The 22,581-nt window shown below is 51.6% G+C and overlaps 1 protein-coding gene across 1 annotated transcript in view; it reads left to right on the plus strand.

Moving 5' to 3' along the window:
* The first annotated feature begins 1,501 nt into the window (after window positions 1-1,501).
* LOC144275010 (C-type lectin domain family 2 member D-like) overlaps window positions 1,502-22,581 on the plus strand; it is a 59,636-nt gene continuing 38,556 nt past the window's right edge. Inside the window, exons 1-3 of the mRNA XM_077834087.1 lie at window positions 1,502-1,651; window positions 5,782-5,955; window positions 6,906-7,009. Coding sequence (XP_077690213.1) covers window positions 1,502-1,651; window positions 5,782-5,955; window positions 6,906-7,009 — 428 coding nt within the window. The remainder of the gene's footprint in view (window positions 1,652-5,781; window positions 5,956-6,905; window positions 7,010-22,581) is intronic.

The following is a 22,581-nucleotide window of genomic DNA, read 5'->3' on the forward strand; positions in this document are numbered from 1 at the left end:
AGGAAAACACCACAAGACTTAGGCACAGCCCTGGATGTGAGGACCTAGAGCAGAGGTGGGCAAAGTACGGCCCACGGGCCACATCCAGCCTGCGGGACTGTCCTGTCGGCCCCTGAGCTCCCAGCAGGGGAGGCTAGCCCTAGGTCCCTCCCCGCTGTTCCCTCGCCCCTGCGGTCTCACCTCACTGTGCCGCTGGTGCTCTGGCCTGCTGCTCCTACCGGGCAGCGTGGCTGCAAGCTCCTGCTGCTCTGAGCAGCGTGGTAAGCGGGTGGGGGGTGGGTTGGATAAGGGGCAGTCAGGGGACAGGGGGCAGTTGGATGGGGTGGAGGTTCTGGGGGGGGCGGTCAGGGGATGGGGAACAGGGGGGGTTGGATAGGTGTGGGAATCCCGGGGGGGGCTGTCAGGGAGCAGGGGTGTGGACAGGGGTTGGGGCACTCAGGGACAGGGGTTGGTTAGGGGATGGGGTCCCAGAGGGGGCGGTTAGGGATGGGGGTCAGTCAGGGGGCGGGAAGTTGGAGGAGGTGGATGGGGGTGGGGGCCAGGCTACTTGGGGAGTCACAGCCTTCTCTACCCGGCCCTCCATGCCGTTTTGCAAACCTGATGTGGCCCTTGGGCCAAAAAGTTTGCCCACCCCTGACCTAGAGAGAGGTGTGAGTGGAAGATGACAGGTTATGGGCCTGAGAGACAGGCAGGATGCTGGCGTTGTCCACAGCGATGGAGAAAGGAGGTAATAGAGAGGGCTTGGACAGGAGGGGAGAGACAGAGAGCTCTGCTTTAGCCATGTTGGGCTTGAGCTGACAGCTAGGTAGGCACAAGGAGATGTCCCAGAGACAGGCTGAGGTGTTCATTTGGCCAGCAGGAGATGGGGCTGGTGCAGAGAGGGAAATGGGTGAGTTGTCAGCATGGAGAGGGGAGTTGAATTTGTGTTTACAGAGGAGACAACCCAGAGATGAGGGGCAGAGGGAGAAGAGAACAGAAGAGGGAGGCTGGCCATAAACCATGTCACATTTACTGGTTTGTTTGTTTGTTTTTTTTCTCAAGACCTCCCCGCTCCTTGTCACACACTGTTACACCGAAACAAACCAGTAAGGACCCTCCCCGCCCCATGTGTTTATATACTATTTGGTCAGCCCCAGGGGACCAAGGACAGAGCCTATGGAAGGGCCCCGGGGAGCTGGCAGGAGGGGGAAGCAGCGATCAGAGGGGTCGGGGGTGGGGGGAGCAGGGGAGGGCAGAGGGAGGACAAGGTTTCAGGAGGAGGACGGGCAGGGGGGGCAGGCCAGGGAGGGCGAGGACTGAGCCCCCGATCGGAGCTTTGCCCGGGGCCGGGCGGGACGCCGCTCGGGCACCCGGCCAGCCCGGGAGAGAGGGGGAAGGTTTGTGGGGAGCGGAGCGGCAGGGAGTCCAGGGGTTAAATGGAGGTGGGGATGAGGGCGGGGATCGGCCGCTGTTGCGGTGACCCCCGGGCACGGACGTATCCGCTGTTCAGACCCACGTGGGAATGAAGCTGGCGCGGGGGTCACAGGGAAGCCGGTCGCTCTTCGGTCGCTCTGCGTCTGCGAACTCACTCGGCGGGATCCACTGCGAGCCCGCCTGGCTGCTGGGACCTCAGCTCCTCCCCGGGCTGCGGCGCTGGGCGCTCTTCCTGGGGGTGAGACTCCGGGTCCCAGGGGTCCCTGCCCGGGCCGCGGGTGGGTGGGTGGGTGCTGCTGGCTGCTCGGCGGTGGCTGGCTCGCTCGCTGCACGGCGGGGTTTGCGGGACGGTTCCAGCCACCGCTGGACTGGGGCGAGGGGGGACCACGGGACCGAATGGGGAGGGGGAGGGGCCGGGGCTCGGGCCCAAATGGGGGGCGGGGCTCAGGCTCAGGGACCAAATGGGGAGGGGGAGGGACCGTAGCCCTAATGGGTGGCAGGGCTCGGGCTCGGAGCTGGGGACCTCATGGGGGGCGGGGCTCCGAAGGGGGGCGGGGCTTGGGCGGTGTCTGGGGACCGCATGGGGAGGGCAGTGCAGTGGCAGGGGCCAGTCCTTGGCCGAAGGGCTGGGACTCTGGGCCAAAGGGTGGTGATTCGGGGGGCAGGCCCTGGGCCGAAGAGCGGGGGGGGGTTCGGGAGAGCCCCCCCGGAAGGGAAAGGAGGGGCTGGGCAGAGGAGCGCTGGACACTGATTCAAGTCCCCCCTTCAAGGAGGGGGCTGGACCAGGGACAAGGTTGTTTCGAGCACCAGCCCCTCCCCTTCTGATATCCGACTCACACTTACTTCTAGGAGGATTGTGTGAGTGAGGAGGGTCTTCTCCCCCACCCCCCAGCTGGGTGCCTGTCACGGGTAGGAGGGGCCCGTAGGAGATCAGGTCTCTGAGGCCCTGGGGGCAGAGGGGCCGATAGGAGTTAAGGGGTTTTAATCATCATGGCACCGCCTTTGGCAGGGGGTTGGGCTGCTGGGCAGGGAACAAGAAACCACAAATGGCCTCCCCCACCGCTGACCTGTCCTGCTTTGTCCGTCTCAGGTTCAGATCGGCTGGAGAGTCTGGAGCAGGGACGGGGAGCCAGGGCCAGGACCTCTGCCTCGGCTTTGCTGCTGCCAAATCGGACCCACTCAGACCGAGCGGAGCCGACCCCAGCCCAGCACCTGCAGCAGCGTCTGTGGCCTGAGTGTCGCTGAGAGCAACAATGGGGCCAGCAGCTGGGTTGCTGAGAGCGAAGAGCCGCTGTAGGAGTTGTGTGTTAATGGCAATGGACACCTGGAGACTGGAGGGAACCCAGGTAATGGGGCATCTCTGCCTGGGGGCAGGCTGGAGAGAGACACTGAGACTGCCTGGGGTGCTGGAAGGGGGCGTGGCCCTCCCACTTTTTGTCACTGGCCCCGCCCCTCCCCCTCCTCTTCCCCCTGAGGTCCCCCCACCCCACCTCTGGCTGGCAGCTGGAGTCCAGGCAGTTGCAGGGAGCCGTGGATGACCCTCCACTTGCCTGGGGTGGGGGGCTCAGAGCAGCCCCAGGTCCGTATCCCTCCCCCCAGGCTCCCTGCCCAGAGCAGGGGGAGGGTCTGTAGTTCCCCACAGCTGCGTCTTACCATGGCCCGGCTGCTGCTCTGAGGCCCTGCTACCCAGCCAGAGCCGGATCTTGGTAACAGCCCCAGGGTAGCTCTAGGGAGACATGGAGCCTCCATCTGCCCTTGGTGGGGGGGTCTGCCTGACCCTCTGGGCTCCCCTCCCAGAGTGTCTGACAGAAGGAGCAATCGACAGAACGGTGCCTGTTCCAGGGCAGCTCCAGCCCCGGTGCTGTCAGTGAGACGTGTCCTCCCAGCCCTGCCTGACGGGTCTTTCTGTTTCAGACCCTCCTTGGAACTGCAAGAAAAGTCCAACCCGTAGAGTTGTCGTTGCACTGACAGTTGTATCGTCTGCTTTGATCGCTGCCATCATTGCTCTGGCAGGTGAGTTCCCAGCTTCCGCCCCGCTCCCTTCCCCTCCATCTACGATCTCCGTGCATCCCATTCCCCCGTGACCTACCACAGTCGCTCTCTCCTCCCGGCCTGTCTGGCTTCTGCCCCTGGGACAGAGGATTCCTGGGGGATCTTCCTCACCGACCCTCCTCCTGCTCCCTCCCAGACCCCTGCACCTGGGCACTCTCTGTGTCGGGACGATCTGACTGACATTAGCCCCCCCAGCCCATCTCTGAGCACTTTGGACCCAAGTCGCCTTTGCCATGCGCCATGAAACAGTCCCTCTCCAGGGTGTCCAATGGGACAGGGTGCAGTGCATCCCTGAGCCCTTTGCCTTCCCTGTGTTGCTCTGAGGTTACCAGCCTGGCCTTCCTGGATCTTCAGGTCACGCCTGTGGCCGGGCGGCAGGTGCTGCCGTGTTACTGAAATGAGCCGTAGAAGTCAGTCGAGACCCCTCCACCAGCGCAGTGTGGAAACCCCCCAATCGCTGAGCTTGGCCATGAAGGGTCCCGTAGCACCATTCACACCCCCGGGCTGCCCAGACAGACAGCGTGTGCTCGTGCAGAGGGTGTCTGTTTGCCGTGCACATGAACCCTGCTGTATCCCCCCGTCGTCGGGGACAGGGCATGCTGGAGACTGTTGGGGATGGGATTTCTCTACTGCCCTGGGATCTGATCACTGGGCCCCAGGAGGGTTTAGCAGCTGGCAGAGGGGATTGAATCCAGGTCTGTCTGCATTAGGAATCCTCTGTGCCGATGTCATGACATCCGTGCAGTTGAATTGGTGCAAACCGCTAAAGGAGACGCACTGCACTGGTGCACAAAGGAGCTTGCCTTGGTGCAGTTTGCTGCAGGAAGTTACCAGAGCGAGCCGCACTGCTCCAGCGCATCTCCAGGAGGTGTTTGCCCTGATGTCACTGCATCACTGTGATTATACTGGTGCAGATTGCTCTGATACAGATGGACCCTGAATCCCAGCTCCCTGCTGTAATGGCAGGCTATTGCAATGGGCAGCATTGGCTCTCACTGTGTAAGGTGGGAATCTGTGAGCTTAGGGTTGGTTACACACCTGCAGGTGCAGGGAGCTCTGCAGAACATGTGGCATCTGACCTGGAGATGGATGGTGGAGACAGCCTGTGCCATCAACTGTTAGTCACTGACTTCTCTGCTCAGTTCAGTAGGGCAGGGGTGTGGGCTACCGTGCACTGGACAGTGAAATCTACAGGGTCAGACATGCCTTGTGCGTGAGGTGAACACATGCTCATTTTCTGATCACCGCTGCCACGTTTCCTAACTCTTCCAGACCTAGAGTGTCTGTTCCTCGCTGAGCGCCAGCCACATGAGAAGGCTTGAAAACCAGCTACCGAGTTACTGTGGTGCAAACAAAAGTGACGTGCTCAAAAACATCTGGAGGGGTTTGAGTCCGACTCCTCTCAACTAGACAGGTCTTTCAAATCCTCTTTGTTGTCACTTATGGGTGACCCCACTGCTGCTCTTTCATGGCTCTGAAAGGGTTACACTGCCGTGAGGGCTTCCAGAAAGTGCCTTTCTTGCTGTTGTGTTTGGGGAGAGAAAAGTCTGCAGGTAGGAGGTGAATTAAGTTCCATCATTCCTGGCCCACAGTGCAACAGGTCGCTTCCGGTTGCTGTGCTTTCTGGCGCCCCCTTGTGGCTTTCATGGCCCTGCGTGAAAGTTCCCAAGTTCTTCTCAGTTGTTCACCTGCTGTTTATTGCGAGGTTGAACGTCCAGCTGTTGATCTTGTGCCTGGGGTGAAATGCTCTGAGCTGTGTCAGTCCCTCGCAGGCTGGGAGTGTCCCTGGAATCCTTCTTGACAGGCAAATTTACAGTGACAAACGTCTCCGTCCCCCTGCGTCTGATTGCCATGGTCCAGCCCCAGCTGGGGGTCCCAATGGGCTTGGCAAGCCGGTCAACTGACTGCCTGTTTGGCCACAGTCAAATACTCCAGCGAGAGCCCTGGGGGTAGGAGGCAGCCTGCCTTTCGGATTGCGTCTTGGAGCCTCACTTGTGTTTTCCGGAACCTGGTTTCATTGTTTTGCCTTTTTTTTCTGAGCTAAAATAACTCAGTGAAGTACATTTTTTAAAAAAAAAATTAGGTAGATCCGTATCTATCGAAAGCTAAACCTACTGGAGAGAATGACGTCTTGCTCTTTTTTGTTCCTGGCGGGAGGTAACCAATTCTGATAAATTTGGTATTTTAAAATATCTGACCACTCTTTGACAGATTTGACTGCTCAGTTGACCAATTTTTGTACCAGTCAAATGCCCAATTCTAGGTGTAACTCTTACCCTCCATGTGACTGTCTCATTCTCAGTACTGACATCTCAGCTTTCATCAGCTGATCTGTGCCCCCCTGCTGGCCCCTCGTGCCCGGACGGCTGGATGGGATACCGAGGGAAATGCTACTATTTCTCAGAGACGGAAGGGAGCTGGACCGACAGCCGGAGCCGCTGCTGTGCAACGGGTGCCTCCCTGGCTGGAATCGACAGTGAGCACGAAATGGTGAGAGACTCTCGAATTGCCATACACTGATCTTGGCACAGTGGTGGCTGCTGCAGTAGGACCTGGGCTCTGCCCCGTGGGGTGAGGAGCAGCTCTGAGCCCTCCCGTGCTGGGAGGCCAGAGTGAATGAACTTCCAGCTGCTGAACGCCAGCCCTGGCTGGGCCCAGGGCCCTACTGTCTGTGTGTGATCACAGGGATTTCCCATTCTCAGCTGCCTCCCTCCCCAAATAGGGAGACAGCTTCTGTCTAGGGCAGGGCTGGCTCAGGCATCTCCTGGCCTGCTGGCTGCTGGAGTGGGACTGAGAACCCAGCCAGTGCTCCTGTTGTGGGGATGGGAAAGGAGCAGCCAGCCGAGGAGGCGGGGGAGGAGGGGATCCTCTCACATTGACTTCAGCTTGACTCGCTCCCACTTCAGCTTGACTCGCTCCCTCCTCCTGCCTTGCTGTGGTGAGCGGGGGCTGATCTGTGAGAAGAGACGTCTCTGCAGAGAGCTCAGACCCAGCAGCTGCCCCCAGCCCAGGGGGACTTGGGGTATGGGTGACTGGGAGCACAGGGGTGGGGCTGCTCTGTGCAGGGGGAGGGTTAATACTGCCTGGGTGATCTTGTACTTTGCAAAAGGCAGAGGAACACCCCCCCAAAAAAAAAAAATAAACTGAGCACTCTTCAATATGGGGGGAGGGATAGCTCAGTGGTTTGAGCATTGGCCTGCTAAACCCAGGGTTGTGAGTTCAATTCTTGAGGGGGCCATTTAGGGGTATGGGGCAAAAATCTGTTGGATGATTTAATTGGGGATGGGGGTGGGACTAGAAGATCTCCTGAGGTCCCTTCCAACCCTGATACTCTATGAATATGCAGCTGGGATTCTCTGCGGCACAGAGCCCTGGAGGGGTGGGGGTGGGGAAGCACTGGAGCTGGGGCTGATACCTGCTGTCCCTCAGCTTTCTTGAAGGCATTCCTGCTGCGCCATCAGGGTGTCCAGGACCACTGGATCGGCCTCCGGAGGGAACAGGGTCAGCCCTGGAAATGGACCAACAGCACCAAATTCAACCACCTGTGAGTCTCTCTCACCCCTCTGTACTAATTCCCTGGGCTTGGGATTCTGGTGTCTGAGCTGTTTGAGTTCAGGTAGATCCACCATTCAGTGCTAGTGAAACAACCAGACACGACCCTGGTCAGTCTAACAAATTCTCTCTGTCCTGCTGGGGACTGTCCATTCTCCAGGACCCCTGTGGGCTGCTCAGCATAGAGGGTCAGGAACAGTCAGCGGTTCTGCAAAGCCCCCGCTGTCCTGAGCTCTGCTCCTGAGGGGCTGGGAGAGTAGCTGCTCCGCACTCAGGCCTGCACTGTGGAGAACGGCTCCCCTGGCTGGGACTGGTGTGAAATGCCTGGCCTCTGCCTGACTGCAGCTCCCTGGCTTCTGTGTTGCAGGTTTCACTTAAGAGGAGGAGGTGACTGCGTGTATCTGAACGACGAGAAAGGGGTCAGCAGCTAACGGTGCTACATGGGAAGACAGTGGATCTGTAGCAAACCTGAGGTGTATGTGATGGTGTCATCAATATAAAGGGAAGGGTACACACCTTTAAAATCCCTCCTGGCCAGAGGAAAAATCCTTTCACCTGTAAAGGGTTAAGAAGCTAGGAGAACCTCGCTGGCACCTGACCAAAATGACCAATGAGGAGACAAGATACTTTCAAAAGCTGGAAAGAGGGAGAACATCCAAGGGGTCTGTGTCTGTCTGGGTGAGGCTTTTGCCAGGGACAGAACAGGAATGGAGTCTTAGAACTTAGTAAGTAATCTAGCTAGATATGCGTTAGCTTATGATTTCTTTAAATGGCTGATAAAATAAGTTGTGCTGAATAGAATGAATATTCCTGTCTGTGTGTCTTTTTGTAACCTAAGGTTTTGCCTAGAGGGGTTCTCTATGTTTTGAATCTAATTACCCTGTAAGGTATTTACCGTCCTGATCTTACAGAGGTGATCCTTTTCTTTTTACTGTTTCTTCTATTAAAATGTTTCTTTTCAAGAACTGAATGCTTTTGTCATTGCCCTAAGATCCACGGGCTTGGGTCTGTGGTCACCTATGCAAATTGGTGAGGATTTTTACCAAACCTTCCCCAGGAAGTGGGATGCAAGGTTTTGGGGAGGATTTTGGGGGGAAAGACGTTTCCAAACAACACTTTCCCAGAAACCCGGTTAAACATTTGGTGGTGGCAGTGGAAGTCCAAGGGTCAAATAGTTTGTACCTTGGGGAAGTTTTAACCTAAGCTGGTAAAGTAAGCTTAGGAGGTTTTCATGCAGGTCCCCACATTTGTACCCTAGAGTTCAAAGTGGGGAAGGAACCTTGACAGATGGGAAAAGAGACTGCACTGGAAAGGGGCTCGAAATGAGACTCCTAGAAGTGAAACTTACACAACTCACACCTACTTGAACGAGCCAAGATCTCAAAATCAGGCAGTGGGGCCCTCAAGCAATAAGTGTGTCTTGTTTAAACTCGTTTAAACTTCGTATTCGCCTTCTTCTTTTGAACCTTTTAAACTCAGGGTCACGTTGTCAAGCTTTTCTCTGCAGCTGAGAGGGAGTGATCTCATGAGAAGGAGTCTTTCCTCATTTCCCCAGCATGTGGCTAAGGGAAGGCCTTGTTCGTTTAGACTCCAGAACAGCATTTCTCAAATGCAGCCAGCAGCCGATTGTTTTGCAGCCACAAGAGCCTCCAAAGTGCCCCAACTATCGCTCAGATGTTAAGTATTAAAGGTGTCTTCTAAATGCCATAAATCCTCATGCGTGCTCCCTTTTAAATAGTACCATGCCGGCAGAGCTGAGCTACATAGGTGTGGTTTTCTTTCAAGTCACAAAGTGTATTCTTTGGCTAAGAACATAAGAACGGCCATACTGGGTCAGAGCAAAGGTCCATCCAGCCCAGTATCCTGTCTGCCGACAGCGGCCAACGCCAGGTGCCCCAGAGGGAGTGAACCTAACAGGCAATGATCAAGTGATCTGTCTCCCGCCATCCATCTCCACCCTCTGACAAACAGAGGCTAGGGACACCATTCCTTACCCATCCTAGCTAATAGCCATTCATGGACTTAACTTCCATGAATTTATCCAGTTCTCTTTTAAACCCTGTTATAGTCCTAGCCTTCACAACCTCCTCAGGCAAGGAGTTCCACAGGTTGATTGTGTGCTGTGTGAGGAAGAACTGCCTTTTATTTGTTTTAAACCTGGTGCCCATTAATTTCCTTTGGTGGCTCCTAATTCTTGTGTTATGGGAACAAGTAAATAGCTTTTCCTGCGTCACTTTCTCCGCACCACTCATGATTTTATAGACCTCTAACCACTGTGTTTACATCTCATGTTATTGTAGCTCTGTAAGTGGCTATGGGCCATCTCACTGCATGGTGTTTGGGCAGGTTGCGATTGTTCATGGGGGTGGGGAGGGAGGTGAAAAAGGTAAAATGTGACTGGGTATCAGAAAGTATTTCAGATAATCTAGTGCCAGAAAATGACCTTGAATGTGACAGCAGGTGGCTCCTCTGGGACCTTCTGCTAAGAAAAGCAAAACATAGAAAGAAAAAGAAACACTTCAGCACCAGGGGGAAAGGCAGTTTCCTGTGTTTCCGAAGCCATCTGATTCCATTTCTGAACAAGTTGCAGTGTGAGAGAGAAATTCATCAAATTGAAATGTATGTCGTGCAACGTCCCTACAGCACTTGTGCAAGGAAGTTGAACCAAATTACTACGGTGAGCTTCAGAGGCGCAAGCTGTTAAATGATGCAAAAACCAAGCTGAAAAGACAACAGCAACGGCTCAGATTTTGTTGTTACTGTTATCATTATTATTACTGGGCTACGTTGATTGGGTTTTTTTGTCTGTGAAAGAAACTTTGGACATATTGGCAGATACATTCTTTCGTTATTAGTCATTATCCTTTCTATTATATAAAGCATTTTTAAATTTAGTTCAGAATTGTTGTACAGCTGTCCCCCTTTGACCAAAAAAGCAAAAGAACAACAAAAAAGACAAGACTGTGCAAAGCACTGGTTTGTTCTGTGCTTAGGTCCAGTAAAGATAAGACACAACTGTACCTTATATTTATTATTGAGTCTGCAAAAAATCCCTATGTAAATATGCACATGTAATTTATTTTTTGTTTTTCCTACAGTTAGTTCAGTATTGTCAGAGCCTCATTCTGAGACTGCCAAAAATTTGTGAGAACCCCAGCTCTAGAAAGTGTTAGAAAACAAAATCCTATGTAACCATTACTTTCCAGTATTTGCAAAAAGAAAAGGAGGACTTGTGGCACCTTAGAGACTAACCAATTTATTTGAGCATAAGCTTTCGTGAGCTACAGCTCACTTCATCGGATGCATTCAGTGGAAAATACAATGGGGAGATTTATATACATAGAGAACATGAAACAATGGGTGTTACCAGTATTTATTCACTCTCGCTTGCATCTCTGCTCTTTGATAATAAACTCATTCCTGTTCTCTGTATATCTAAGTGCTGGGTTCTCAGTAGAGTGGTTGGCCTGAATTGAATCTTACAAGCTGCTGTGGACCGCGCCTGTGGGATTAGAGTCACAGTTCTGCATGTGCTCCGGGGAACGGGCTGAGCACTCCCGAGGGACGCTCAGAGGCTTTGGGAGTGTCTATCACTAACCTGTTCACAGAGAGCGAGGCCTGCAGGGGGCTGGAAGGTCAGGCTTGCGCTGCCAGGGGTGGTAGTTTGAGAGAGCTGACCCACGGCAGGCCTGGACAAGGCTCCCCCAAAGGTGCCTCGTATGCCTGCTATGGATCACTCAAACGGGCAGACGTCCCCGGCTCATTCCACCCCTGCACCCCCCAGGTACAACCCGCACAAGGCATTCGACCAGGGTGAGGAGAACACCTGCAATGCCCTGTCACCTGACGTGCTGAATTTGCCTCTGAGCCCATTTTCCCTTCCAGCTTGGGACTCCAGAACCCTGCCTTGTTGAGCCAGACATGCTTGCCAGCTGCAAACACAGACCCAGGTCTGGGCCACACCCCCAACGCTGCAGACTTTCACCCAAAACTGCTCAGCAGGTCACCTGTCTCCAGCACCCAGCTCCCAATGGGATCCAAACCCCAAATAAATCTGTTTTACTCTGTATAAAGTTTATACAGGGTAAACTCAAATTGTCCACCCTCTATAACACTGATAGGGAGAGATGCCCAGCTGTTTGCTCCCCCAGGTATTAATCACTTACTCTGGGTTAATTAAAAAACAAAAGTGATTTCATTAAATATAAAAAGTAGGATTTAAATAGTTTCAAGTAATAACAGACAGAACAAATAAGTTACCAAGAAAAATAAAACAAAACACGCAAGTCTAAGCCTAATACATTAAGAAACGGAATACAGATAAATCTCACCCTGAGAGATGTTCCAATAAGCTTCTCTCCCAGACTGGACTCCCTCCAGTCTGGGCCCAATCCTTTCCCCTGGTACAGCCTTGTTCCAGCTCAGGTGGTAACTCAGGGATTTCTTATGACTGGCAGCCCCCTTTGTTCTGTTCCACCCCCTTTGATATCTTTGGCACAAGGCGGGAATCCTCTCACGGTCTCTCTGGGTTTCCACCCCTCCTTCTAAATGGAAAAGCACCAGGTTAAATATGAATTCAAGTATCATGTGACATGTTCACATGTCCTGTGAGCCCCCCTCCATTCTTTCAGGACTGGCCCGCACGTATGCAGTGAAGGCTTGCAGGTGAACAGAGCCATCTACAGTCAGTTGTCCTAGCTAATGGGAGCCATCAAGATTCTAAGCCACCATTAATGGCCCACACTTTGCATAACTACAGTTGGACCTCAGAGTGATATCTCATATTCCTAATTTCAGATACAAGAATGACACATTCATCCAAATAGGATGAACACACTCAGTAGATTTGTAAGGTCTCATTACAAAACTTATAGAGACCTTTTGCATAAAGCATATTCCAGTTACATCATATTCACACTTAAACATTTTTATAAAGCTTATGAAGTGCAATGTCACAGGGTCAATACCCTCAGAGGATACCTGCAGATAGAGGCTTCCCTGGCAGGTGGAAAGGCCTCAACTGCCCTGCTTCCCATGGCCAGAAGGCATTGTAGTGCAGCTATTCTCAGCTTACCCGGGCCTATGTGGAGCGGAATGTACATTAGAGCAGCCCCAAGGCTGCTCTGACTTAGACCTGGTCAGCACAAAGCCTGATGATCATTTGTCTACTCTCCGATCAGCACGGGCTGCCAGTGAGTTGGCCACCCAGGAAGCCTGGCCCTTCCCCTTGTCCCTGAGGTCCTGCCACTCCCCTTCTGCCCCCCTCCCTCTCCTTCTACCTACCTCTCCCCCGCAGGAGCCCAAAGCACCCTCACCACAGCCCACAGCCCCAGCACTAGACGGCAGAGGTCGGGGGGCGAGACCCCAGCCCCGGGGCACTGCAACCTCAGTGCCCACAGCCCCATGATACCTGCTGCCCATGCTGATCACACTGTCTGGTTTGAGATTTGATGTACGTTACCCTATTGTTCCCGTATCGTCTCCAAATCCCAGAGCTGTTGGCATGAAGACACCACTGGATACGGAACATTCATTCATTCCTAAATCTGCTCAAAGTTTGTAAGTGCAAAGAAGAAAGGAATAATAAAATATATATAAGAGAACCCCTGAGATGCCTAGCTCTGTAAACAGTGAGAGGTGAGGAAGCCCCTCTCGTGTGGGTGCATCGTAGGTGCCATATGCACACCCAGCACTTCTCAAATCTGAGATGTTCTAATCCACATCCATCTCCTTGCCCTCCCATTCCCCCATCTCCTCCACCTCCATCTCCTCCATGTCGCTGCTGTCAGGGTCGTCCTGGGTCTCCGTCGGAGCCCTGGCTTTTGGGCTATCTGCTGCTCCATAGAAATCCCTGGCAACATCTCCCATTGGCAGCTGCAATGTGATGTTCACAGCAAAGTACGAAGCATGGTTGAAATCTACAAGCGCAGAGCCCCGCGGCTGGGTTAGAGGCCAAGTGCACAGAGGTTTGTGCTGCTCATGCAGGTGGAGGGATGAAGGCAAAAACATCAAACTAGGAACCGAATTGGACAACCATTTCACTGTAGACAAAGATCTCATGCGCCTCAATCCCGACCAGCAGCTCCCTGCTAGCCCAGTTTTGTCAATACTCCTCAGTCCCACCCCAGAGCCCCCTGCGGTTCCGGCCTTAGGTCACCCCAGACAGCTCTCTTGATTCTCTTCACTCCTTCTGTGGCAGATACAGGATACACAGCGGGGCGGTGTGCGGGTTTCCTTGGCACTCACTTCGAGTGAGCTCCATAACTCAAGGCTTCACCGTTCATTAGTAACACGCCAATTGCAACCCCACACCAGCCAAACCCATTCGCAGCGCCAGCAGGGCTTCCTTTCTGTTCCTTACCCACCTTACAATTCTTGTACTGATCCCCGTCTTCTCTAATTTAGCTAAGAATTTCCCACGTGATACCGTATCAAATGCTTTACTGAAGTCCAAGTATATTAGATCTGCTGCATTTCCCTTCTCTAAACAACCAGTTCTCAGCTCAAAGAAAGAGCTCAGGTTAGTCTGGCCCCATCTACCTTTGGTTCCATCCCCTTTTCCATTTACCTCTGTTGGAGACCCCAGGGCATGGCCACTAGTTAAGTTGAGGGGATGGAAGGCCATAAGGGTCGAGGAGGTCTCCCTGCTAAAGGCCTAAGGGCTTCTTCTCAACCCCCCTTAATAGAATTTAGGCCTGGCTGGTTTGAGTAAGCTCTCTTGCTCTTAAAACAATGTTGCAGCCCCAGACAATGCCCCATAATGTAAGGTTTGCTGACACCAAGTTAAAGATAATAGGAGAGAGAGCTACAAGGCCAGACAGGATGTGCTGGTTCTTTAAGTTGCTAGGAATGCTTGTTAGAGGTTGCAGGAAATAAACATTGTTCTAACCCATATAAGAAAGGCAGAGTATTTGTGCAAAGTTTTGATTGGCTGATGTGTAGTGCAGTAGCGTTAAGGAATATAAAAGTGTGTGTAATGACCTGCTCTGATGTGCAGGATTTGAGATTCTATTCTCCCTGTACCTTGTTTGCAGATGCAAATAAACTTTTCTGCTTCTCCACCCCGTTGTGATTATTGAGTGACGCACACCGGGTAACGAACCCCCCCGCTGTTGTTCGCCTCTGGCACTGGGTGCCGGCAACAGCTTTTGGAGTCCCAACGTGGGGTGACGAGGATGCAATTTAGCCTTGCCCAGATCCCTTCTGGAGGTCGAGGATTGCAGCGACAACCGACGCCTAGCACACACCGGTGAGTTCATTGGGGGCCTCAGAGGAGACGCAGTTTGATCGACCCCGGAGGGCACGACGGTGCAACGCACTCACATAGTGGAGAAGCAGCTGTGGGAGACGGTGAGGAACCGGTTCCTTGGATATAGGGGAGGAGCAGCTGCGGGCGATGTTGGGGAACCGGTCCCTTGGATAAGGTAGGAACCTTTTGAAATCCGGATTATATGCTCTGTTGGAACCTGGGGACGCCCAGAGTTACCCTGTAGGTATGGGACAGGAACAGAGCACCGGAGGTACAGTACGATGCATGCCCCTAGAGTGTATTTTAGTAAATTGGAAGCTATTTGGATCAGATCCAATGGCTAAGGGTAAATTGAAGCAAATTTGTATGGTTCACTGGCCTCAGTACCAATTAGAGGACCAAGAACAGTGGCCTCCCAGAGGATCACTAAATCATAATACAATCCTCCAGTTACTCCTGTTCTGTCAGCGAACGGCGAAGTAGAATAAGCATTTGTATGCTTACTTATTTATAACCTTATAGTCTCGTACTGATATTTTACAATGCTGTAATTTAACCCCGATTGGCCCTGTAGGAATTAATGTCAGTCCCCGGATCCCCACCCCAAATGTAATGGCAGATCCGGTGTCTCCTTCGGCCCCTACACCCAGACAGAGCGAGACTCAAAGTAAGATTCCTAGTGAAGCTCATAGTGAGGTTCAGGCTCCATCTGCTGGATTATACCCGTTACTTACCAAGACTAAAATCGCCCCTAATGCAATAGAAAGGACAAGCTCTTACCATGCAGGTCTATACTCATGCACCTTTTAATCCTATGGACCTGGCCGCTTTCAAAGCACAGGCTGGAGAATTTTCTATCAACCCAAGCAAGTTGGTATCGGTTTTTGAGGGATGTCTTAGCAGCTACAAGCCAGGCTGGGATGATTGTAATGTCCTTCTGCAAACATTATTGACTGAGGTTAAACAAGAACAGGTCATAGCTAAAGCAAGGAAAAAAGCAAAAAGGCGATATGACCAAGACCGTAACAACGTCCCGATCCCAGATAATCAAGTTCCTATAAAAAATCCTAGGTGGGACCCAAATGACAATCAGGCTATGACCCACCTCACCTCCTCTAAGGAGCTGCTACTGTATAGACTCCGTCACGCAGCTGTCAGATAGAATAATTAAACTAAACCATAGAAGGTAGTGCAGGATCCAAAGGAAAGCCCTGGAGCTTTTTTTGCAGCGCATTCGAAACACGACCCAACAGTATACCAATGCAGATCCTAATAATCCACAAACTGAGGCAGTTATTAAAGGAGTATTCACAAGTAGGGCAGCCCCGACATTAAGAGAAAGCTACAGAAAAAGGAGGATTTGATAAGTATGACCATGGCACAGATTTTGGAAGCAGCAAATCAAGTGCATAGTTTAAAAAAAGTAAAAAAAACACAGCGCGCTTCTCTCCAAGGGGAGCTTGAACAGGGCCTCCAGCCCCAGCAGGAGGAAGCGTCTGCAACAGCCCCCGGGACCCAGCACAGTGACACCCCTGACCCCAGTGAGCTCCCCTGGGGCAGCAGCAGCCTGAGGGGAGAGAGGGAGAGAGACACAGCAGGGGAGAGTAATGGGATAGTTCTGGTTTTGCACCGTGCAGCTAGGGAGAGCTCAGCTGAGCACCCAGGGCAGGCAGGGTGTTAGGCAGCAGGCAAGGGGCTGACAAAAGAGGAACTAGAGAGTGCCTGAATCCTGTACAATCCTCTAGTAAAGCTCAAATCTTGACCGCCTCAGGAAGCAAAGCATGGCTCGGAAAACTCTCCTCCCATTGCAAAGCCATTCCAGAGTTGTTAAATGAATCTCTAACCAGCTCTGTTGATCGTCTGGTGGAACTGCCCATGCACCGTTTACACCACCAGCTTACTGCGCTTTCCTAGAGTCAGGTGATGGTGGGCTGGCCTTAGTTTTTGGTGAAGTTGCCGCCGATCTCGCCCGTTCCTTTTGCGCCTCTGACATGCCGTGGGTCGGGGTGTTTCTGGGGCTCTTCCTTCCAGCCCGCCCCTCTGGGTTTTTGGATGGCACTTCAGGTAAGAGATTCCATCTCCCTTCTGGACTGTTCAGTGGGGCTGGAGTCCTAAGCAGAAAAGGGGAGGCGGAGGTGTGTTGTCTGGGGGTTAGAGAAGGTAGAGCTGGGGCGGGGGGGGTGCATGGCGGGGGGCAGCTGCAGGGCCCATGTGTTCCCAACACCTCCGCATGCCCCTTTCTTCAGGCCCTGTCCCGCCCAGGGGCGCTGGAACAATTTGTACAGTGAGGGGGCAGAGAGCCACTGAGCCAAACTGTAAACCCTGGATAGGATGGAAACCGCTTCAAGCCGGGGGAGGGGGGCGGCAGCCCCGCTAGGTCCAGCACTGGTGGTCCTGCCCATGTCGATTTTACAGAAAATATTTGGGGGCTTTTTTGTCCAGTTTTTTTATTTTTATTTATTTATTTGCAAATCCCCAGCTGCTGGCTGAGCAGGTGAAACTTAGAGACGCAGAGAATAGGGATGGAGGGAAGAGCGCATGGAAAGAACATACAGAGGAGGGGGGAGAGGGATTATTTTGTAAACTTTCTTTGAATGCAGTTGAGCAGCTGGAGACAGAGAGGATTGGCCAGCGCCTTGCATGCAGCCAGCCCCACTTGATCACAAGCAGAGAATCCCCTGGCAAGCCCCAGGTTAGGGAACTGGGGGTGCGGGGTGGGGCAGGTTTGAAGCGTGTGTCTTCTCGAGCAGGGGGAGTCGACCTTGGGTTTTAAGGTCTTGGGGCTGGGGGGAGCATGTCCTCACTGCAGAGTTAACTGGAGTTATGGACACTGGGGGTTATAATCTGCTTGCAGAGATGTGCTGTGTAAATGCATGAGATGAAATCAGATCTGGTGCCGGCGTGAGAGGTGTGCATGGCGTGATGCGGGGTGTGTGTGTGAGTATGAGAAGCAGCCCTTGTTAATTGCACGCTGCCCATTCATGGCAGGGAAATCCCAGCACTCACCTCTAGATCTTTCTGTGATCTACCTACAGGAAGGAGTAGGTGGATGGGACACCCCTTCATTCCCTGTCTCAGGATCTTCTCAGGCCTTCCTCACCTCTGACTCCGCTCTCCCGGTTGATTGTTAGGGCTGAGCTCTGGCTCTTTGTCCGGCCAAGCCCCAGCAGAAAATGCACAAGCCCCATGCCTGTAGAACGAATTGTAAGAAGCTTGGGGTCACATTCTTTTAGATCAAAACCCCCTTTGTTCTGCCACAGCAAATATCTCAAACTTTTTGGTAGCAAGTTATTCGTTTAAAATCATTTTGTTTAAGAAGAGTCCTACCTCTCTTCGAGCCAGCATTGTTGATGTTCCTGGAGATGTTTTGCTCAGTCATGGAATGTCGGGGGTTTAAAAAACGCCATGATTTGCTTCAAAAAAGCTCTAAAAGTCTTGAGCAGGTTTTGCAAAATAATGCCCAGAGTTCGGCTCCTAAATCCAGAGGCAGCGCCCTGCAAATCTGCAGAGATCCGCTTCGTAGCTGTGGATCATGTGCAGAAACAAATGTTGTACCCGCACAGGGCTCTATAAACGTGGCCTGATGCACAAGAGTGTGAGACCTTCTCGCTCTAACTGCAGCTGCTGAAGGCCTGGCACTTCAGTGTCCTTACAGGACCAAGAATGGACGGAAGGACATGAGAATGATTGCATTGCACGCTTCCCGTTGTGCTGCCCTGCAGCAGAATTGCATGAAGTACAATGGGTGGGGAGTGGAGGGTTGTCAAGGGGAGAGGTACCTTCAGGCACAAGACCACTGATGTTCCCGGGGTACCCATGGCCTCTACCTCCACAGGAGGAAGAGCTAAAGAGCCTAACGATGCATTAATTAGAGGATTCCCTCCAATTAGTTCCCTGTGACTTAGGCAAATATTCCTCATTCCCACTGTTGGCAACTCCCCTGATCTTTGTCATGCATCTCACGGTATTTGGTGTTTGATTTTCTAAAAGCCCCAGAGCCTGGAGTCCTGTGATAAGCACATCCATTTGTTTAAACCAAAATATGGGGTTTATGTAGGACGACTTGAAAAAAGTGACTTCCCCTGATCCCTTCTCTTCCCTGACCCCACCCCCCACCCCGGCTCAAAACTCAAAGGATGAAAAAGCAGACCCCACCACAAATTTATTATTTTTAAAGATTTCATGATTTTTAAGGCAACCTGCTGAGATTTGAAGGCTGTGGGTTGGCAAAACTCTGCAAGATACAATAAAGTGGCATTCCAAGAGGACAGAGTTAAGGTTATATGGGAGAACCGGCACCTATAACTGAGCTCCTCCTGGTTAGCAGAGCTCTGTGGTTCGTTTTCCGCTGTAGTGCTAAGATTCTTTCCTAGTGTTACATGGGGAAGATCTCAGCTGAGCATTTCCTGGTTTTCTAACAGCTGAGTTTGGGGCAGTGACACCCCGGAAGGGCCTGGGGAGCAGAACTGCCTGTAGGTCAGCAAAAACAGGGTGGATTTGATTTTAAATCAAATTGATTTAAATCACTAGTCAGGACGACTCGATTTAATCATGGATTTCTACATAAAAGTGTATTCTTGTTGGTTGTTATAACCTTAATACATGTTCTTCACAACTCAGAGATAGATGTAGGTTTCATTTTTAGAAGGTACACACTATACATTTTTAAAGGGTGATTTATTCTGAAAACTTTTCAGATGAGTTTTACAGCTATCTCAGAAAATGAATGATTGTTTGGTTATTTTATTTACCCAAGGTTATTGAAGCAGATAGTTCCCCTCGCAATGACTTCATAAATATCTCCAATTCAACAGGTTAATCGTTAATGTTTGGAGGATTTTCTTGCCAGGCTGTATATCACCTCTCCATATTTATTTATTTATTTGAAAACATTTTTGCTGTTAACAAGCATGTTACCTCTGGAGACACAAATCCACAGTTTGAGAACTGCAAAATCAAGCATCTCTGATGGTATCTTCTAGACTGAGCACTGAATCCCATTGGGTAGATAGAAAAATTAACCTACATAATCTATACAGAAGCCTGTGGAACCCCATAAGATTGGGTCCTTAATCCATGAAGTATTGGAACTCATTTACAAAACTTTTCTTAAACATTACATGAATATATTGTCTCATACTATAGAATTAGAATTTATCCTCCCTATTCCATGATGAGAGATCTTTGAGCTAGAATGTATCTTAATTAAAACTATCTTTAGATAGCTTTTTGAGGGACAAAAACCATTTTATCAAAAAAATCCAATTTTCTGATTTTTTTTTTAAATCATTGATTTTTATCCACCCTGTTTGCAAGTGAATAGCAAAGCTGGTCCCAGCAGGGAGCCAGAGTGTCCAAATTCTTAGCTGGTGGGAGAGCCTGTCTGTGAGCATCTGTAAAGCATCTCACTTCAACAGTGACTGGTTGAATGATTTATTGTAAGGGACGCCCTTTCTCAGACCCTTTCCCTTTATTGTCTCCCAACCCCTCACGTCAGTCCCTGACCCAGGATTGCCAAGCCAAACTCAAATACTACTTGTTTGAAATCTCACAGCTCGCCAAGATTACCTAATTGTCCAGGTGGCTGAGCCCGTTTTCCACAGGGTCAGTCTGAGTTCAAGTCAATGCCGCAGGGCATTTCAAGCTGCTGTCCTGTCTGGTCCAGCCCAGGGGACAATATCTGATGCTTCCAGGAAAAGCGAGAACCCGCTGTAACATACATGGCTAGTTTTACCACGCTGTAAATGCAGGTGGGGAATTAATTACTGACCTCGGTGGCGTTCAGGCTATGTCCTGAAGCATGGGATTGGGCCAGAGGGACAGCTAGCGCTGGACACAGTGTGTAGGGTCTCGGAGTGGGAAGTTCCTTGGAGAATTCCACTGGGTGGGAGACTCAGCTGTGAAGGGAGGGGGCGGGCAGGAGCATCTCATAAACCCAAGATTGGAATAACTGAAGTATTGTTCCTTTTACATGGAGCCTCAGCTCTCTGGAACCTCTGCAAACACTTTAACCACATGTTTAACTCCATCTGTAGGAGTAGCCTTGGATCGCAGTGGGAGGGCTCAGGTGCGTAAGTGTTTGCAGGGTGGGCGCTCAGGGCAGTCCCTGAGACCAGGGCAAAGCGGTTGTGACGTGCCATTGTCTGGATTTGGGAGCCTGCCTGCACACCAAATTCACTAGGTGCTGGGTGCATGACTGCAAGGCGCTGGGCTGGGGAAAATCAGCCCCGGGTGGTTATTTTGAGTAGAAAACCAGAGCCACTTCTGGGGTCTTTCAGCTTCTAATGCCCTTTCTCTTCTGCAGCTGGATGTAAGCCTATGATAAAATCCTTCTCAATGCCAAGTCAGTGCCATAAATCACTGGGCTGGGTGCAGGAATCAGTAGGCGACGTTCTCTGGCCTGGGTTATGTCAGGGCTCAGACTAAATTATTCTTCCCAAAACTTTTGAAAGCTGAGCCCCCTCCTCAAGGCAAAGAAACCAATCGTGCCCCTCACCCATCAGCAATGTGTTAGTGACCCCACCCCCCATTTTCCTGTATACATCTTCAAACCCCACCCTTCCCACCATGGCTAGCCCTTCCCCACGCTTCAGGAGACGCTGGAGGAGATGATCCTAACCGTCCCCTCTAACCTTAAGAACCTGAGGGACCCCATCTTGGAGCATCTTAAAAATCCCAGTTCTCAGACTCTGGAACAGGGGCTGCTTTGCCGGGCTCACCTTTCTCCCTCCGTCAGGTTGGCCGATGGGGATAATGAGCCTGGAGATCTCATTCCCGCTGCTCTGAGTGCTGCCCATGTGCACTCGACCCAACTCAGCTCTTACTGTACCCCAGGAACGTCTTCATCTTCTGGGATCCTCATGGCAGCCGTGGGATGATTTAACGGACTCCCTTAGTCATGGGGCCTTTCTCTCTCTTTTGTTTCAGAGCCAGCGTCCTGGAATCGTCTCCTGGTGCGTGGAGTGGTGGCAGTGGTGGGGGTGCTAGTCTCACTATACGAATGTGGGTTTTGGAAAGGTAGCGGGAAAGTGTTTGCCTACTCGCGACTCGTCTTCAGGAAGCTGCTGACTCATCCCTCCCCGCAGCCTGGAAGTCGGCAGGATTCCCAGGAATCTGAGCTCCCCGCAGTGTGTGACAGGGACGGGGACCAGGCCCAGGGAACCAGAAACAGGAATCGAGACCCAGCCCTGGAGAATGGGGAAGGAGACCTGTTTGCGAATTCGTATCCAGTCTGCTGAATTGTTCATGTCCAGACCCTCCCCCCAGTTCTTAAAAAGTCGAAGCATTTCATTTAGACACTTTCCAAACAAACCATTTTGATTTTTCAGTTTGAAACAATTTTTTATTTAAAAATGTCCTTCACTTTTATTTTAAAAATTCAAAAGTTATAACCCTTGAAATGTTCCTGGGTCTTTTTTTTTTTTTAAAGCTTTTTGGTTCATCAAAAATTTGGAAAAATGTTAGTTTTGTTCAACCTGAAACCGTTTTTTTTTCCATCTCTTTTTTGGAATTGCCAGTGACCAAAAAATCCTGTTTGCCCAGCTCGAGGGGCGGGTGAGGATTTTGGTGGTTATATTGTGGGTCTCTAAGTCCCCTTGTTGCTCAAAGTTTTCTTACTGCAACAAATTAATTTGGGATGAGGGCAGGATGGGCAAAAGCTTCCTAAAAGTGGGGGGGGAGGCTGCTGGTACAAAAACTGTGGCCCACACCCTGTGCCACCCCTTCTCCTCGAGGTCCTGCCCCCTCAAACTGCCCTTTTCCCTGAGGCCGCCCCTCACACCGCCTTTCTCCCTGAGCTCCCACTTCATGCCGCCCCTTGCCCCCAAAACACTGCCCTCCCCACTCCCTTCTCTCCCCCATCATCCAGTCGCTCACACTTATGGCCAGTAAAAAGTGGTGGGCCCTGGTCTCCCCTGTTCCGGCACCCCTGGATGAGAGTGGGAGAGGATGAAGAACTCCTTTCAAATATAACTCCCCCCCACCCTCAGAAAAGCACAATTTGCCAGCAACAGCAAAACATGCACCTAACCAACCCGGGCCAGTCACGCTGTGTTGTGTGTGACATTTCCATCCTGGGGCGGTTTATGTCTTGGAGAATGTGAACCCTGCCGGCCTGGGTGTTTCTCTGCGTAATGTGACCTCAGTGCTCCTGATGAGAGCCATTGTTTGTAAATGTTTCAGTAGCAGACATATTTATCATTCATGTACAGACAGACATTTATTCACAATTAGAACTGGTCAAAAATAGGGAGGGTGGAGAGGCTCATGAAAATTGAAGAAGAAACCACTCCCCCCCCCCCCATATTCTTCAAACT

The sequence above is a fragment of the Eretmochelys imbricata genome, chromosome 14, assembly GCF_965152235.1.
Source record: "Eretmochelys imbricata isolate rEreImb1 chromosome 14, rEreImb1.hap1, whole genome shotgun sequence".
NCBI classification, from domain to species: Eukaryota; Metazoa; Chordata; order Testudines; family Cheloniidae; genus Eretmochelys; species Eretmochelys imbricata.